At 36.7% G+C, this 20,294-nt stretch overlaps 1 protein-coding gene across 2 annotated transcripts in view; it reads right to left on the minus strand.

The window, feature by feature from the left end:
- Positions 1 to 218: 218 nt before the first annotated feature.
- TRAM1 (translocation associated membrane protein 1) overlaps positions 219 to 20,294 on the minus strand; it is a 34,377-nt gene continuing 14,301 nt past the window's right edge. For both annotated transcript variants that reach the window (XM_027561156.1, XM_027561155.1), the window contains exons 5-11: positions 20,144 to 20,202; positions 18,394 to 18,478; positions 11,983 to 12,053; positions 11,772 to 11,876; positions 10,798 to 10,941; positions 9,726 to 9,886; positions 219 to 1,782 (exon numbers count right to left, since the gene is read on the minus strand). In XM_027561156.1, the coding sequence (XP_027416957.1) occupies positions 1,709 to 1,782; positions 9,726 to 9,886; positions 10,798 to 10,941; positions 11,772 to 11,876; positions 11,983 to 12,053; positions 18,394 to 18,478; positions 20,144 to 20,202 (699 nt within the window). In that variant the 3' untranslated portion in view covers positions 219 to 1,708. The remainder of the gene's footprint in view (positions 1,783 to 9,725; positions 9,887 to 10,797; positions 10,942 to 11,771; positions 11,877 to 11,982; positions 12,054 to 18,393; positions 18,479 to 20,143; positions 20,203 to 20,294) is intronic.

The raw sequence follows: 20,294 nt of genomic DNA on the forward strand, positions 1-20,294 counted from the left end.
TGCTCCCAACAGGAGAAGCACGGCCTGAGAGCCTGCCAGAGAGCAGTCCCCTTTTGTTGCAACTACACTAAGTCTACACACAGCAGCAAAGACCCAGTGCAGCCAAAAACACACGTTAAAAAAAATTCACTTATAAAAATAAATGTGTACCTTTTAGTGAGATCAGACACTAAAAACAGTGTAAAATTTGCTAACAAAGAAAACGTTCAAGATGCAGCTTGTGAAAGTAAAAATTTTTATTCTGATTGATTTCTTAACGTATAGTTCAATATAAGGCCGGTTTTCAATGGCAGAGATTTGGTTCCACGGAAACTCCATGATGCTACAGAGAGCTACTACTTTTTCCAGGAAGTAGGTAAACAGCTGGAAACAGAAAGCACTTTCTAGCAGCATGGCAACTCATTAAACTGCAGAGCGACCAGGTCTGCAACTTTTATACTAAAAATGGCGCAAACATTAGCTGGTGACAGAAGTGAGAAGTGGGGAGCCAGATGTGAACATTGTAAAGATGACAAAAACCCAAGGACAGCTATAAAGATTTGAAAGGATAATTATAGAAAAGGGAACCAAATATTTTACTCAAATGTTTTTTAGAGCCTTTCTGTAGAGATACAAATATATATATATATATATTTATCCAAAAATATGTTTTATACAGATAAATGGTTTCTCAAATAAGGATGGAACCAAAGCTACAGTTATAACATAAAGCACTGTCTTTTATAAGACTATTTATCCACCTGAATTTTCAATTTGAGGTTAGTGCATTAAATATTTTCCAAATATTGACATCCTTTTCATGTATATAAATCAAGTAGGCATTATTTTTTAAAAGGGTTTTCAGGTTAAACAGTATTTTTCTAAGATCCTGTGCATATCAAACTTATGACAAGCCCCATTAAGAATCATTATTTAATAAACATATCAAAAAGGGCTATGGTCAAATTTTCTTCTCTATAGGAAACATTTAATTTTCTGATTTCCAGTTTACAAGTGTTGAAAATGCACAAGAAAGATATTACTTCACAAGTACTTTTATGTTAAGATATTTTGATTCAATATACATGGCAATATATCTCCACACATCGTAACCAAGAGTATGTTTTTTCCTTAAAAAAAATGGGGATGTAACATTACCAATCACTATAAAATAAAGCACACAAGTATTTTGGTGAATTTACAAATCTTTTTTCCCAAGTGTAAAGGCTACAAAAATTCCTAAAAATTAGAGAACACTGAAAACATATTAAAATTTGACATCCAACTTTATATTATTTCCATTTTGCCCTGAAAGATAACTTAAAAAATATGACCCTGCTGGAACAGGCCATCTTGCTTAATATAAAAAATTGGTGAGAGCAAGAAATTGTTATCACTGATATGTATAATTTTTGTAAATAGTTATCTCTTCAAATCATTAGAAAAATGCTTAAAGATAAAAAACAAAATAAAATAAAATATAATATGATGGTGGTCCCTACACTATTTTGAAGGCAGGTAGCTTAGACTAAGCTAAAACATTTTTTTCACTCATAGGAATCATCCTCCCCTCAAATGCCCTTTTAAAAAATGCATGAAATAATACAATAGTAGCAAGAATCAAAGAGCAGAAAATGTATTTTCAGGAACAGAAAACAATCTCTAGTGCTGAAAGATATAGTAAAAAGCAGATTTCTTTGGGGACATTAATCAATTAGATTATAATTCATTATGAAGATTTCTCTTTTCTATTACGGGGAGAGTCTGCTCCATTTGAAGTTACTGTTCCATTGACACCATTTTCTGAAAAGAGAAAAATAATCAGGATTACTTTCTTTTATAAATAAGTGTAAATGACAATATCTTTTATACATAAAGGTACCTTCAGAAAAGAAAATTTAAAACCCAATATATGCTCTTATGCCCTTAGGTGAAACTTACTAGTGCTTAATCCATTCGAGTATTTAACCAATCATAAAACCTGCTAACAAGTTAAACACAATGAACTGAAAGCAGGAAATTAAAAGGAATTATAATATGTCAATTATATCTAAAAAAATAGTTCAAAAAAAAAGTCTGCAAAGCCAACACTTTCATAGAAAAACAGGAATATTTTTTACACTGGACAGCAGACAAGGGAGGTTCTTGGGGATATGTTTCTTTACAACATATTTAAAAAGTGGCATTTTGGATAACTCTTACGTTTAAGAGTGTTATAATGGCTTTCTTCAAGCTAGGGTGGAAATAACTGATGTCAGACCAATCCTCCCTCTTAAAATACCCATAAAAGGAGAACATAAAAATGGCTATTTGAAGGCACTGGGGAAAAAAAACAAGTCAGCTAAGTATATTTCTCCCCCAAGGGATCTGCCAGCTACTAAATAAGCACATAGCACACACATATACACAAATGTGCACACACAACAACCAAGGCTCAGAAACCCAGCAGAGAGTACCTCTGTGGACAAAAAGCTACAAGAGAACTGGGATGTCTCACAGTGACAGGGAGATAAAAATAAGTATTCAGTACCTGTCAGAGAAAAAGTCCTTAGAAATAGTTGGTGTCCTAGGAATGAGGGCAGATTGGAAACAGATCGGCTTCAGTGACATAGAATGATTCACTCATATTTAATCCAGAGTTTCTATTGATGCAGCCGTAGTATCTACATTCTTTTACACAAAACATTCAGTATTCAATTAAAAATTACCAGGTATGTCAGAAAACAAGACCAAATGACTGACAACTAAGAGAAAAAAAATATCAGAAATAGATCCTCAGATGAGCCAGATGTGGAGCTGTCAGACAGGGACATTAATAGAACAATGACTAATAAAAATAAATGCAGAGACAAGTAGTTTCATCCAAGGACTCAAAGATCATTTAATCCTAGGACTGGAAAATACCACAACTAAAAATATAAATTTAATAAAAATTTAATAGATTAGACACAACAGAAGAGATTAGTGAACTAGAAAAAAATGCTCATATTGAAACTCAGAAAACAAAGGATGGAAAAAACAGAAAAGCATGAAAAGATATAAAAGGACAGGGTAAAGGGGTTTAAACACATGTACTGGAATTCCCAAAGGACAGGAGAAATAGAATGGGGCAGAAGCAATATCTGAAGAAATAATGGTGAAGAATTTCCCCCAAACAGTGAAAGAAACCAAGTCAAGATTCAAGAAGCTAGGTACAATGCAGAGCAGGATATACACAAAGAAAATCAAACTTAGGCACATCACAGTTTAACCGTCAAAAAAGAGAACAATTTTGTCAGACTGGGTGAAAAAACTAAAATCAAATTACACACTGCTTACAAGAGACACAATTTATATTTAGGGACAAGAAAAGGTTTCAGGTAGAAAAGGTACACCATGATATAATATAACATTTTATTACAAGAAAGTTGGTGAGCTAGAGTGAATTCAGACTAACTAGAGATGAAGATGGCCATGTGACAATAACAGAGGACACGTTCCACAGGGATTTATAACAACCCTAAACTTTGATGCACCTGTAATATACCCTCACAATATGTAAAGCAAAAACGTACAAACTACAAAGAGAAGTGGGTCAATACCTTTTGTAATAACTGACTGAACAAGCAGAACTCCTTCCACCAAGTCAGTAAAGACACAGAAGACTGGACCACACAAATGGACCTGATGCCTGCCTATAGAACAACATACTCAACAAACACACCGTACACATCCTTGAGAAATCCAAAGGGAACATTCATCAAAACTGAACACTTGACGAGACATAATGAAGGTCCCAACAAATTGGACCTTCAAAGAATTGAAATCATTCAGAGTATGTTTTTTTAACCACAGAGGAATTAAGTTAGAAATCACTAGTAAAAACTAGAAAACGCCCAAATATTTGTAAACTACACAACGTACTTAAAAATAATCCACGAGTCAAAGAAGAAATCACAATTGGAATCATAAAATATTTGAAACTGAATGATAATGAAAAAGATGTATCAAAACCTGTGAAATAAGGGTAAAGCATTGCTGAAAGGGAAGTCTGCCCTAAATTGCAAGTAATTCATGAGAAGGGGTAAAAATAAATGATTCCTTTTAACAAAGCCACAAATAACAAAACAGCAAATTAAACCCAAAGAAAGGGAAATAAGAACAGAAATCAATGACAGAACTGAGACAATGAGCAAAAGAAGACAAGTGTTGGTTCTTGGCTGATGGAAGTGAAAAAGAGAAAGGCATAGACTACTTACACAGGAAGTGGAAAATGGGAATCACTGCTGTTTCACAGGCATTAATAAGTAGATACTATGAATAATTTTACATCAATACATTTCACAAATTTAGATGAAATGGATAAATCCTTGAAAAATACAATTTACCAAAAGAGAAATGATAAGAAATAAAAAATTTGAATAATCCTATTATCTATTAAAGAATGTAAATCTGTACCTTCCTATAAAGAAAAGTCTAGTTTGGATAGCTTCACTGGTGAATCCTTCCAAACATTTAAATAAGAAATGCTGGCATTACATGAAGGACAAACCTGCCCAATATCTTTTATAAAGTCAGCAAAACTCATATCAAAACCTGACAAAAGGGCTAATTTTAGCCTAATCTTTTACATGAACGCAGCTGCAAAAATCCTAACAAAATATTGAAAAAACCATCCAGCAAAAGAGATATTATCATCAACTTGGGTTTATGCCAGGAAATACATTACCAAAAATATATATCTATATTTTTTATGAATATAGATATAAAAATACTCAACAAAATACTAGCAAGTCAAATCAAGTGACATTCAAAGGATTATGTATGTACATTAACAGTCAGTGAGCTTTATCCCAGGATTGCTCTGTTTGCTTAACATTAAAAAAATAATCCATGATAATAATCTAGAAGAGGAAATGGCAACCGACTCCAACATTCTTGCCAAGATAATCCCATGGACAGAGGAACCTGGTGGGCTACAGTCCATGGAGTCACAGGAAGTCAGACACACTTGAAGTGACTGAGCACACATGCATGATAATAAAGGATACAAACCATTTGACGATCTCAACAGTTGAAGAAAAAGCAAGTGATAAAACCAAACATCCTTTTACGATAAAAATTACAAACTAAGGAAAAACGGAACTTTCTCTATACGTTGAAGACCATTTAGGCAAAACTCACAGGTAACATTATATTTAAAGTTGAAAGACTGGATGTTTTCCTACTAAGATCAGGAATAAGGTGAGGATGTCTGTTTTCGCTTATTCAAAATTGTTCTGGAGGTTCTAGCCAGGGTAATTTGGCAAGAAAATGGAATAAAAGGCATCCAGACTGAAGAGGGAAAAGTAAAACTATCTCTTTGCAGGTGACATGAGCTTGTATATTGAAAATGCAAAGAAATCCACAAAAATGCAACTAAATAATGAAATAAAATAAAAAAAACCCCAATAAGTACAGCAATGTTGTAGGATACAAGATCAATATGCAAAAATTCCACTGCATTTCTGTACACTGCCAATGAAAAATCCAAAAATGGAATTAAGAAGATAATTCTATTCACAACAGCATCAAAAAGAATAAAATACTTAGGAATAAATTTAATGAAGAAGTGCAAAACTTATACACTGATACCTACAAAATTTAATTGAAAAAATTAAAGACCCCAAAAGACATAAAGACATCTATGTTCACACTCCCCAAGGCAATCTACAGACCCAAGATACTCCAAATGAAGCCCAGCTGACTTTTTTGCAGGAAAACAATAAACTGATCCTAAAATTTGTATGAAAATCCAAGGCACCCAGAATACCCAAAACATGAAAAAAACAAAACTGGCAGACTCACATTTCATGATTTCAAAACTTACTACAAAGCTACGGTAATCAAGACAAGGGCATAACAGGCATCCAGATGAAGAGAACAGAACAGAGCCAGAAATAAATTACTACTTTTATGATTAACTGATTTTTAACAAGAGTATCAAGACAATTAAATGAAAACTAGTTTTTTCACAAATGGTGCAGAGACAACTGGATATCAACATGTGAAATGATGAATGTATTAATACAACGTTGTACTTCAGAAAACAGTTTAGCAGTTCTCCCAATCGTTAAATATACAGTTATGATATGACCCAGCAATTCCACTCCTAGGTATGTATCCCAAACAGCAAAAACTGGGTGTTCAAACAAAAATATGTCCATGAATATTAACAGCATCAGTCATAGTAGCCCCAACATGGAAACAATCCAAATATTCATCAATTTACAGATAAACATAACAGTGTATCTTCATACACTCGTTTATTATTTGGCCATGGAAAGGAATGAAGTATTGACACACGCATGTATGATATATATAAATTTTAAACACGTGCTACAAAAGCTTGTACATGAGTGTGCATAGCAGTATCATACATAATAGTTTAAAAGTGCTCATCAACTCATAAGTAAAACTGGTATATCCATACAATGGAATATTATTCAGCCATAAAAAAGAATGAAGTACTGGGACATGCTACAACATGAATGAATCTTGAAAACATTTGCTAAATGAAAGAAGTCAGTCACAAAGGATCACATGTTCCATAATTCCAATTTTATAAAGTATACATAATAGGCAACTTTGTAGAGACAGAAAATAGAAAATCAGTGGTTGTCTAGAAAGAGATGGGAATACCAGACCACCCGATCTGCCTCTTGAGAAATTTGTATGCAGGTCAGGAAGCAACAGTTAGAACTGGACATGGAACAACAGACTGGTTCCAAATAGGAAAAGGAGTTTGTCAAGGCTGTATATTGTCACCCTGTTTATTTAACTTCTATGCAGAGTACATCATGAGAAACGCTGGACTGGAAGAAACACAAGCTGGAATCAAGATTGCCGGGAGAAGTATCAATAACCTCAGATATGCAGATGACACCACCCTTATGGCAGAAAGTGAAGAGGAACTAAAAAGCCTCTTGATGAAGGTGAAAGTGGAGAGTGAAAAAGTTGGCTTAAAGCTCAACATTCAGAAAACGAAGATCATGGCATCCGGTCCCATCACTTCATGGGAAATAGATGGGGAAACAGTGGAAACAGTGTCAGACTTTATTTTTCTGGGCTCCAAAATCACTACAGATGGTGACTTCAGCCATGAAATTAAAAGACGCTTACTCCTTGGAAGGAAAGTTATAACCAACCTAGATAGCATATTCAAAAGCAGAGACATTACTTTGACAACAAAGGTTCGTCTAGACAAGGCTATGGTTTTTCCTGTGGTCATGTATGGATGTGAGAGTTGGACTTTGAAGAAGGCTGAGCGCCGAAGAATTGATGCTTTTGAACTGTGGTGTTGGAGAAGACCCTTGAGAGTCCCTTGGACTGCAAGGAGATCCAATCAGTCCATTCTGAAAGAGATCAGCCCTGGGATTTCTTTGGAAGGAATGATGCTAAAGCTGAAACTCCAGTACTTTGGCCACCTCCTGCGAAGAGTTGACTCATTGGAAAAGACTCTGAGCTGGGAGGGATTGGGGGCAAGAGAAGGGGACGACAGAGGATGAGATGGCTGGATGGCATCACTGACTCGATGGACGTGAGTTTGAGTGAACTCTGGGAGTTGGTGATGGACAGGGAGGCCTGGCGTGCTGCGATTCATGGGGTTGCAAAGAGTTGGACACGACTGAGCGACTGATCTGATCTGATCTGAGAGCTGGAAGACTTAAGAGTACTGAGAAGTGGAAACTAAAAGTTCAAAGTTTTTTGGGTCGGTGAAGAATCTGCTTGCAATGCAGGAGACCATGGTTCAGTCCCTAGGTCAGGAAGATCCCCTGGAGAAGAAAACGGCAACCCACTCCAGTATTCTTGCCTGAGAAATCCCATGGACAGAGGAGCCCGGTGGGCTACTTTCCATGTGGTCACAAGAGTTGGACATGACTTAGTAACTAGACCACCACCACCACCAATAACGTTCTAAAATTTATAGTGGTGATACATGCACAATTCTGTGAATTTACTAAAAGCCACTGAACTGTATACTTTAAATCAGTGAATTATATGGTATGTGAATTTAATCTCAATAAAGTTATTAAAAAGAAAAAAAAATAAACACATGCTATGTGGAAAAAAAAAAAATGTCCAGAAAAGGCTAATCTATAGACAGAGAACAGGTAAGAGGTTGCTAGGGGCAGAGGAAAGGAGGGAATGGAAAATGACTGCTAGTGGGCATGAGGTTTTTTCTGGGTGATACAAATCTTTTGGAATTAGGCAGTGGTATGCACAATTTTGTGAATATACTACTGAAATGTACACTTTAAAAGGTCAACTTCTCGTGTATGAATTATATTCCAATAAAGCAGTTATTAAAAAACATTACTGAGAGAAATCAGAGATACTCTATATAAGTGGGAGCTATACAGCATGTTCGGGACTTCCCAGTTAGTACTAGTGGCAAAGAATCCATCTGCCAATGCAGGTGACGTAAGAGGCATGGGTTCGATCCCTGGGTTGCGAAGATCCCCCAGAGGAGGGCATGGCAACCCACTCTAGTATTCTTGCTTGGAGATTCCCATGGACAAAGGAGTCTGGTGGGCTACGGTCTGTAGGGTCACAAAGAGTCGGATATGACTGAAGTGTGTGCGCGCACACACACATGGACAGGTAATACCATACTTAAAGGGGAAAGACTGGATGTTCACACACACATGCTCATGGGTTGAAATACTCAATTCTCCCTCAGGTGATCTATGGAGTCAATGTAATATCAACCCAATACCCCAGTGAAGATATTTGTGTGTGTGTGGAAACTGACCAAGATGCACTAAAATTCATATGACATACAAAGGGTTAAGAGTTGCTGATACAAACCTGAATAAGGACAAGACTGGAGGACATAAACTATCAGATATAAAGACACAAAAGGAGCAAACCACCACTGTGTATGACAAAGATTTTAAAACCATGTCTTGTCTTATAGTTCCAACTATAATACTACAAGTTGAAAAATTATTCCACTGTCAATGCATTTTCAATCAAAAGCCAGAAGGAGAAAAGAGGTGAGATGCAAAGTCAAAGATTAAGGGCCAAACAATCAGGAATTATAAAAGAGCTGTTCCTCTTGGGACTAAAGGGCAGATGAAAGGAGCTGAAAGGTCTTGTTTTTTAAATATGAGTAAGATGTCCGCAAGTACTATCACTCTTCAGGATACTCACTCATTAAAACTGCCCATGTACACACTGGTCTAGAGGGGCTCAAAGTCACCAAGTCTGCAGAACTTGCGAGAGAGAACTTTAGTGGATGGCTTTTGAGGGGAATAACTGATTTGAGGGAACCACCAAACTGTAAGATGGGGCAAATGATTTTCTTTCTAATTTTGCTAGTAAGTAGAATTAACTCTCAGAGAAGGCAATGGCACCCCACTCCAGTACTCTTGCCTGGAAAATCCCATGGATGGAGGAGCCTGGTGGGCTGCAGTCCATGGGGTCGCTGGGAGTCGGACATGACTGAGCGACTTCACTTTCACTTTTCACTTTCATGCATTGGAGAAGGAAATGACAACCCACTCCATGTTCTTGCCTGGAGAATCCCAGGGACGGGGGAGCATGGTGGGCTGCCGTCTATGGGGTCGCACAGAGTCGGACATGACTGAAGTGACTTAGCAGCAGAATTAACTCTTCTTTTTAAGATTTTAAATCTTAGTAAGATTATAAATAAGACCCCAAAACATGAAAAAAAAAAAAAGTGTTTTCAACTTCAGGTTTTTCACTGTTTACTGAGTACAAACCTGTTCCTTTTCTAGAAGACCTGCCTTTAGTCACTGGTGGCTTCTTCTTCACAGCTGGTGCCTGAAAAGCAGAATGTTCTCTCCACCTTCGAAGCTGAAAATTAATGAACTTCCACATCATGAATGCTTGGGTAATGCAAATGGATGCCAGAACAGCAATTCTGAGAATACAAAGAAATAAACAGAAAATTAATGTGTACCCAAGCAATGCCATTGAATAAAGTAGTATCTCTTGCTTTGACAGTATTAACTTAGTGCTAAATTCCCCCTATATTGACAACGATTATATTAATGAATAATTACCCCACTAATAATTAACCCCAGGTGGCTTAGTGGTAAAGAATCCACCTGCCAATGAAGGAGATGCAAGAGGCTCAGGTTCGATCCCTGGGTTGGGAAGATCCCTTGGAGGAGGGCATGGCAACTCACTCTAGTATTCTTGCCTGGAGAATGCCATGGACAGAGGAGCCTGGCTGGCTACAGTCTACAGGGTCAAAAGAGTTGGACATGACTAAAGTGATTGAGCACAATAATTAACCCCAGAAATTAAATAAATGCTGTAGTAATTTTTTTCCCAAACTTTAAACTTTTTATTTTTTATTGGGGTATAGCCAATTAACATGTGGTAGTTTCAGGTGAACAGAAAAGGGACCCAGTCATGCATATACAGGCATCCATTCTCCCTCAAATCCTTCTCCCAATCCAGGCTGGCACAGAACATTGAGCAGAGTTCCCTGTGCTATACAGTAGGCCCTTGTTGGTTATCCATTTAAAATACAGCAGAGTGCACATGTCCATCCCCAACTCCCTAATTATCCCCTCCCCCTGGTAACCATAAGTTCCTTTTCTAAGTCTGTGAGTCTCTATTTTGTAAGTTTATTTGTATCTAAATGCTTTAGTATTGACACTTTAATTTATACATGAAATTGCAATAGGTATGAAATCAAATCAAATGAGTATTTTCCCCTACCTCTCATAATTATACCTTTAGATTTTAGACAATTCATATTTTAAATTGATAATACATACTACATTGCAGGGCAAGGTGAGAAAAGTGTTAAATCAACCCTACCTAACAGCTAACACATTGAAGTTTCCAGTACTGAAATCCAGCTTCTGGTTCTCTGCTCTTGCTAGGCCAAAGCCAACAGTGAGTACCGAGAGAATTAAAGTCAGAAGTCTTCCCAAAACAAACAGAACTGCCCACAGAGAAAATCTGTGAAAAAAAAGTCAAAGTCAGATTCACAAAATTGCAAAGATAAGATTCTAGTAGAAAACAGATTCCTGTTAAGTAAATGCATATTAAAACAGCATTTCTTAAGTTCTGCAAAAAGGATTCTGAAATAAAATGCTAGGGAAATGCTTCATATTATATCACATTCTTGGAGATTGTATAACATATGAGCATATTTCAGGTTCTAGAAGTTCAGTTAAAGAAATATTTTGTTTTTTTTCATTTAGCTGATTTTCTGTGTATGTGTATGACAACTATTAGTGATTCTCAGAACTCCTGGTATATAGAACAATTTTGGAAAAGGCTGAATAAAAACAAAGGCCATGTATTCAATTCTCATGAGAGTCCTCGTTTCACTTTTTCTCCCCCCAAGACTCTTTACAATACATATTACTTCAATGCTGTCCAAGTTTAATTTTCCCATGAAAATATTTTTGTATCTTTAAGGCTCTATAATCTACTATTTCAATTTCTTCTGAAAGTTCACTTTTCCTCATTATTCCTTCTCCAAAAGAACAATGTGCACTAAACAAGATAGGAAAAGTTGTATGAGAACTTTGAGTTCTCATATGTCTGAGTAAACCCTCATCAACCTTCAAAACTATGAGTTCCAATAGACTATCTCTCAAGCTAAGAAAGACTATTTTAGAGAACAAAATACCAACTTCAATTGTTAAAAAGTGTCATTTTATTTAAAGTAGCTTATAAAGCAACATAATTGACAATAGCATGGACCTTGGCAATAGCATGGTCCTTTCCAACATAAGCACAGACTTTAATTACACAAGAAACAGAATGGTTGAAAGACTCACCCTTTCTGATACTTTTCGTCACTAAAGTAAAATAGGCGGGAAATGTGGAAAAGAAACTCGACAAAATAGTGTAGCACCAAAAGCACAAGTCCTAGATGATTCAAGCTGTTAGAAGAACACATTTAAAATGAAAAGATTAATTACGAATTAAGACAGAGTAGCATACTATCTGCCCAGTCCATAAGCACACCCAAGAAAAATCCCAACTCACTTTAAAAGGTAAGCTCCAGCAATGTGAAAGAGGTAAAGGCCGATGTAGACGAGCTGACGAGGAATATCTTCCTGTAAACAGAAAATTGCACAACAGGTTAAAACCGGGGGAAGTAGTTCTGTTTGGAGAAGTAGTGTGAAAATGTACTGTCACAGAAGACCTGAAGACCACTCTGCCCGGCACCCACTCCAACTGCTCACCCCAATTGGCCACAGTCCTTTACCCTCTCTTGGCTTCATCTACTCATCTGGAAATGTGAATAACACCTGGGTTTGCTTGAATCAGATGAACTCCAAATCCCTTTTAGTACTGAGTGATTCTTTTTATAATAAACAATATTAAATGACACAATCTTAATAACCATAATGTCCTTCTAACATTAAAACCGCTATGTTTATACCAGCAGAGATTCCTTTGTTTACCCAAATAGTATTCACGTTTTTCAGTCCCTTTCATTTCACTGTCAGTCAAGTCATTAAAACCAAAGGTTAAAATTTATCTTCTCACTTAGGATACCATCTAATTGTATATTCTTTATCCTCTTAATAACCCTATAAGTCAGGTATTCAGATTTTACTTTTGCTTTTCCTTCCCGCCCCCACCCCCCATAGTTCTTAATGACTTGGTTATCTTAGAAATAGTGGTTTTCAAAGATGTTTAAGTCAAGTGATTCATAAAATTAATTTGGGAGTCACCCTAACATCTTTTGAAATATGAAATATAATTTAAAAAATGCTAGAGTGTACAGCATATTGTATTGTTTCACCAAAGTTTTATTCCAGATTTTACACACACCTGTACACACACACAGAGAAGGCAATGGCACCCCACTCCAATACTCTTGCCTGGAAAATCCCATGGATGGAGGGCCCTGTACAGTCCATGGGGTTGCTAAGAGTCGGACACGACTGAGCGATTTCACTTTCACTTTTCACTTTCATGCATTGGAGAAGGAAATGGCAACCCACTCCGGTGTTCTTGCCTTGAGAATCCCAGGTACGGGGGAGCCTGGTGGGCTGCCGTCTATGGGGTTGCAGAGAGTCAGACTCCACTGAATCGACTTAGCAGCAGCAGCAGCAGCAGTACACACACACGCAGAATTATAATGTAAACTCTATAGTTTTTCACCTTAGGTTACAGTCAAAAATGTTTGCAAAAAATGAACAGCAGGCCCTATAAACACTTGTTAATTTAGGAAATGCCTGTACCGCTCATTTCTACTCTGTTTTTGGCAGTTTACCACATATATGGTTCTACTAGCCTGGCTAGTACTATTCATGTACTGCAGCTCTAATTAAAATGATTACAATATGGTTGATGTCAGCAAACTGAGCACCATTTGCCTGGAACCTCACTAACTTGTCTCTGGCATACTGGAGAGCTGAACGCAGATCTCTTCTCTTTCAGCCCCTACAATTCAAGTACAGTTACTTCACCAAATCTTCCGAGAAAGAGTAGAGTTTTTAAGTGTAGTTTTGAAACTGAAAAGTCTTTTCCAGTAAGAATGGTACAAAGATCAAGTGTTAGAGAACGTACGACAGTTGAACAAAACTATATAGAGTCCTACACTGTGGAACTCTCGGGGAAAATTCCCAAGACACAATACTAAGTGTATAGTGGAGCTTCCAACTGGAGAAAGAACTAAGGCTGGCTGACAATTTTCTCCACATAATTTTCAAACTTCCAATGAAGTATTTTTCCTTACTAAATGAGTGAGAAAGAAAGGTGTTGTGATAACATGGCAAAGTTCAACCACAACGAAGTCTCTTTACTCTCTTAAAATCATTTTGGACCAGCTCAGCTGTAGTGTTATAATTGCAATTTGACACCCTATGGAAACAGAGGTGTCACTAAATACATGGTAGTTGTATTTCTCAAAGTGTGGTGCATATATCATTGGCACTGTACAAAATGATTTTAGATAGTCAACAAAACACTTTAACTTTCATGATAATTTTATTTTTATTTTATTGTTTCTAAAGATTTTTTTTTTTTTTTTGATGTGGACCATTTGGTTTTTCAGCTGCAAGGCATGTGGCTTCCCAACCAGGGATCAAACCTGCACCCTCTCCATTGGAAGTCTTAATAACCACTGGACTACCAGGGAAGCTCCTCACTACAATTTTAAATACATTCTAAGTTGCAGTGAGGTGGCATGTCAGTGACTACATACACGAAACAATGCCATATTCCTTCAGATGTATGCTAAACAATGTTCCAAACTTCTGAGGGGAAAACAACACCAAGAGGACCCTTGATACTTATAATAAAAGCTTTTTAAAAAGATTAAAAATTGCTGATTGGACACTAAACTCATTTTATTACATAACAATTGTGTAAATCAATGTAAAAAACTAATTTGCTGAAATAACTGATGGAAAAACTATAGCAGTGTAACTGCTTGGAAAGATTAAAGAAAAAAAAGATTTGTTTTTTAAAAAAGAAGAAACACAAATAGGTTTTAAAAATACACCATTTAGTAGAGAACATAAGCTGCCTATCTTTCTTCCTATTAGACAAATCTAAAAACACTACTATAAATTACAAACATACCATATTTCAAAAAGTCATTCCATTTCTCTTTTATTTTTTCTCCGTAAATCTCAACCTAATTATGTGAGGCAAGGTTTCACTTGCTCTTAGTTAAAGAAAAGCCAAGAGCTTCTTCCCTAAATTCAAGTTCAACTTTGCATCTCAGCCCTGCCTTTCTGATAGCAACCAACCGAGTCAATCATGGTGAGTAAAATAGCACCAAAGGTCCCATCTCCACAACTATCAAATCCTTAGCAAGAGCTTTTCCAGAAGGACAGAGTGCCAAGAAATCTTTTTCTAAGTAATAGAAACTTGAGCCTTCTATAAACTGGCCAGTGTCTCTAAAGCAATGTTTGCACATTCAAAGCTGAACCAGACAAAAGTATCAAAATAAATGAGTGACAGGGAGGGGTCTACTGCAAGGAGTGGTGGAGAGTGCAGGTTAAAGGTATTCCCCTATTAACAATAAGGTGACAGGTGTGATGTAGCATGATTTTTAAAATGAGACCAGACTTCCTCTGACATTCTTCAATCCTCATAGGGTTACAGCCCTTCTGGGGCTTACATGCCTGGGGCCCACAATAAAGACCTTACCCAGCACCACAGTCTCTGGGGCTTCCATGTTTCCCTGGGGTGTGGGGATCAGTGAGAAAAGAGAAGGCTGGGTGGAAAGATCAGTGAGAAAAGATGTTGGCACTCTTAGAGGCAGTTCACGGTATCAGTTAACTGGCCACATCACAGATTACAATTAGGGAGTTAGCACGCCATCCAAGGGTGGCTCGTAACTGTTCTAGAATCTAGAGTCTAGATGAATGCAAATGTGGATGAGAAAAAGCTATTTTGGTTTTTCAAGACTCACCACCCTATGATTTTGTTATGTAAATAAACTCTTTTTACCACAAGTCAGAAATGAGGTTTTGTTTATTTACAAACTTTCTTATACCTGAATGGAAAAAATATGTAATGAAACTGAGCAGTTGCCAAGTCCTTATATATGCTTAATGCTAATATTCAAGTAGTTTATATAAGGACAAAGTCATAGAATAATGACTTAAAATTCTGATAAGTCTCCTTTTCCATTGAATACCTAATAAACACAGTACACTTGAATCAAAACATATGCTAAAATTATAAATAACTTCAGGTGACATATTTGGTTGTTATTCCAACATCTTTTACTAAAAAGGTCAGCCGTGTACTTTGGTAAATTTCTGTTTTTATAAGGAAATGTTTTTCTTTACACAGTACTAAAATATGAACTTTACTTTAAACTGAATATCGCATATATGCCCAAATATAAGGCAAAGATTTTCCCCTAAACCAAAAATGTAGTCATCTCATATATAAATTTTTTCAAAGCTCTCATACTACAGAGATCTGTATTGATTACTTTATTTTAAACAACAAATAAATGGGTTAAGATACATAACCTGAGAAAACTCAACCAATGTCATTTCTAAATGCTTACACAAGGTTAGTGGAGGAATCAATAAGACAGAGTAACGATGTACTCTGGAAAAACTGATTTAAATAAGTCAAGGAAGCGCCCGTGATGAAGGACAGATATTAACAACAAGTCGCACATGAAAAGTATGAATGTAACCCTCAGGAAGGAGTGGGCAAAAAGCTTTTTAAGAATTTAATATATTTTATATCATATACAATATGGATAATTAAACCAAATAATCTGAATATCAGAAATAAAACATTTGGATATTCCATCCACACTTTCCTGAAAATTCTTATACTCAAGTTGGCTAAGAAATTACATTTTGAATCCTCTTATGGACAAAAGAGAGGACTGTTTATATTGAAACGTACATATTACATACAATTAAAATATCCTTCTTAAAAGAAACTGAGTTCTTTGTGACTAACACACCTCTTGAATTGCTACTGTGTTCCTTTTTCCATTTCTCTGTAGGACTGGGTCAAAATAACCACTGTACTAATTTTTTTCCAGTGAAGAGTTCTTCCAAAAATAATTCTTATAGAGTAAATTTTAAGAAACCGTTGAACACATATGCAGCTGTTACTTTCAAATTATGTTAATTACTTGCAACAGTTACTTTCGACTGTCATATGTAGGTGTTAAAAATAGTTTCAGTTAAGTTCTAAGTTATGCAAATTATTCCATAAAAATTAGACTGCATTTTTGGAGAAATGCCATCTGGCAGGAATTGATAAGAAAAGAGCTTTGAGAACTAAAATGAACAATTACTTTGAAATGTCCTGCTCTACTTACATGGTCAATGAACAATATATAGACATATGAACTCATAATGAAACCCAGAGGTTAAAACATCCATAAGTACAAAAGTACATGAGGAAAGATCTAAACATCTGAACCATGGTACTGAGACATCAAGGACTATGACAGTCTCAGCAGTGCTCCACAGAACTTTCTGCAATGAGGGCTAGGTTCTGTCTCTGATCCAAAATGGCAGACTGTGAAACCATTTGTGGCCAATGAGCATTTGCGACATGGCTAGTGTGACCAAGAAAGCGAACTTTATCTTAAGACAGTTCTAAGTCAAAGGTTTTATGGATCTTCATCCTAATTCTTATAATCAACTTAACTAGAAAACCATTCTACTTTACATGGATGGTGCTTTACATGGTCATCAATCATGACCGACACACAGGACACAAAAAGCACAGATACAACACAGCAATAAAATCAAGCACTTACATTCATGAATTAACTACCCAGAGTACATATAGAAAGAAGTGTGGCTTTTAAGAAGGCAGAGGTAAAATGGTCACTGGATGGGTGGTTACATTTCTGTTTTGGAAAAGCTACTCAAAGTAAGGGGATTTTAAAACCAATGTTTTAAATGTGGAAAAATGTAAAATACACACAACCCACAGAGAGCATAATGAATCCCCATGTACCTGTCTCCCAACTATGGCTGTTAACTCATGACTTTCTTTTTATCCATCACCCGCCGCCCCCTACCCCCCCACCCCCCCACCAACATGTCAGTTCATATACAGGGATTTTAAAAACAATCTCTCCCCAAAGGAGAATAAAAGTGCTTGATTAATTAATTTACTAGAAAAGGTATCCCAGAGAAAAGAACTATGTGCTGGGATTATAAAATTAGAGAATGTTAAAACTGAATGAGGTACAAAAAGGGAAGAAAAAGGGGCCAGGGGACAGGGGCACAGATGGGAAGAACCCTGGGAACACAGGTGAGCAGCTGGATTTTAATTTAGAGCAAAAAGGACCTAGTACAGTTTTTAGAAGAGAAAGAGTTAAATAAAGGAAACAAAGTTTACTCTGTGACATCAGGTAAGACTGACTTCAGAGGTACCGAGGGTAAAACTACACAGGAGGCTACTGCAATGCTCTAATAGCTGAGTTACTGTTCAAACAAGACAAATGAACATCTTTCCTACCTATTTCACTAGGGAAAGATTCAAGGTGAATATTTAACTCTGGTTTACTTTTCTCAATATTGAATTTTTCTCTGGGACTTATACACAGTACCATTAGTTGCAGAATAATCTAATTAATCCATTTGGTCTCACTTGTGAAATTGCTAAGCGTATCAGTAACACAAATTGAATATTACATTTTACATTGCAAGACGTTTAAATTTTAAATTACCACTAATACAATTTTAAAACAAGAAATTAGCATGTCAAATGTAAGATCCCCCCCTCTTAAGTTGAACCGAATAAAAGTTTCTGCAATAAATAAATACTTACAGACATTTAGTCTGTATGGAAAAAGAGGAGGTGAGACAATAGTGGGGGGATGGGAGAGGGGAAAGGGAGGCTAGAGATGTGAGGAAATATTTAATTTTAAAACAACTTTTCAAAAAAAGGCAAAAATGACAAGACAAATCTAAAAATTACAAAACCCCTGCTTACTTTTTTGGTTTTCTGGAAGTAGAGTTCAGGAAAAGCATGAAACCAGTATGCCAACTGTGATATGTAGAAAAACTTCATCTGAAATCTGTTTAACACAAAAAAGTAGAACATATTGTTTAAAGCACAAAATCTTTAAAGAATAAAGTAAAAACAAACACTGGAGATCAGGACATGCTAAGTAGCCACCTTTGTGTTACCATTTCAGGTCCCCTTACAATACTTCCTATACTTTACTCGGCAGTAGCCCCCTTCCCCTGCCCCCCAGGGTCTCCCCACCATCAGTCAGTTCTTCTGGACTAAATAGCAGAAGCAAAGACATGATCCACAGAACCCTGGGAGCAACCAAGCAAGCTACGAGGAAACAGAGCCCCTTGCCTATGAGTGAGTTAGTACTGTGAGTGTGCCTGTTAGCTACTGAAAATATGCGGAACGTGTCTCTGAGGGAATCAAATCACACATCTGTAAGGGTTCCTTGAAAGGGAAGTAGGAAGGGCAAAAAGATGGCGAAGAAGTGAAGGTGCACAGATTCACCAGCACTGGACACTGAGACAATCCCAATTACAAACAACCTCTGGATTTTTTCTCAGGGAAACATGGTAACTCTACCTGGTTGAGACACTTGAGAACCCCTAATAAATGGAAGCAAACTCGGATTCAAGAGAGGAATAAGGCACGGAAGGGCTCCTAGGAGACACATTTTCATCAATCTAAAGTCCACAGTCTCTTCACACCACACCCCTCTAGACCTTCTCTTTCTGCATTCCCTCCCCATCTCCTCCAGAGGTCTAAAGTGGAAAACACAAAGCCTATCTGAATAATTCTGTAGGGAGAGAGGGGAAGGAGGACAGGGAAGGGGAGAAAATACAGTCCCACATAATATGATATTTATATCCCCATTCTACAAAAGTTCATTGAATTAATACACTTTTTAAAAGTTAGAATGGCTCAGCAGAATATGGTAATACTGTAGGTCATGTTACCCTCTTCATATCTTTTTCTCCAATTCTCCCATCACAATGCATCCACTGACTACTGCCTAGATGATAAGCCCCTACAGCTGGCACAGCAAAGGATATGAACAGAGACAATTCCTTCTGCTGTCAATTACAAACCGTCTTGGTGGGCATGGGCACAACATAAGACTGACTTACATAAATGAGACAATTACAGAGCAGCCAAGACAATGTATGAACATAAAATACTGCACAACAAAACGAAAAAGTCTGGAAAGCAGAAGCCCACATAGGCTAAAGGAGCAAGGAAAACATGGAACAGACGTTTTAGAACTGGGCTTGAAGAATGAATAACTTAGCTAGCTGACTTGGAGACCCCTGAGCTTCTTATAGCACACTGTACAGAAACCTTGGGGGGCAAAAAAGTGAAAGTCTCTATCCTCAAGCTTATAGTGTAAGAGAGAAGAAATGGAAGAAAAGAGACTAGGGTAAAGAAAAGGAGCAAAAGTGTGTAGACAATCGAGCAGGAATGAGGAGAAAAGATGAGGGAAAAGAAGACAGAGGACTAAATTAGGATTACCATTAAAATCAGTTCTCTTTAGGTAACAGACATACTGAAAAGACTATATGCATAATAAAAGCACAGAGCAGTGTTTTGCTCTTATAACAGTGTGACTGCCAAAGACATACTTATTGTATGAATATGCCTCAGGTCTTAAAAGAGAGTAACAAACAAATCCTGCTTAAAGACGTGACCATGGCCCTTAAGTGAGAAAAGTCTACTAAAAATGACTTACGTCATCAGGTTATGGGGATAAGCCCTCCACAAAATAGTCGGGTCTGAGATGTAGTTTTCCTAAGAGAGAAGATACAAAAATTAGCCTAATGAGCATGTAAATTCCTTAGAAAATAAGACAGTATTTTCATTTCTTGCACATTTACAACTCT

Source organism: Bos indicus x Bos taurus, chromosome 14, assembly GCF_003369695.1.
Source record: "Bos indicus x Bos taurus breed Angus x Brahman F1 hybrid chromosome 14, Bos_hybrid_MaternalHap_v2.0, whole genome shotgun sequence".
Taxonomy (NCBI): domain Eukaryota; kingdom Metazoa; phylum Chordata; class Mammalia; order Artiodactyla; family Bovidae; genus Bos; species Bos indicus x Bos taurus.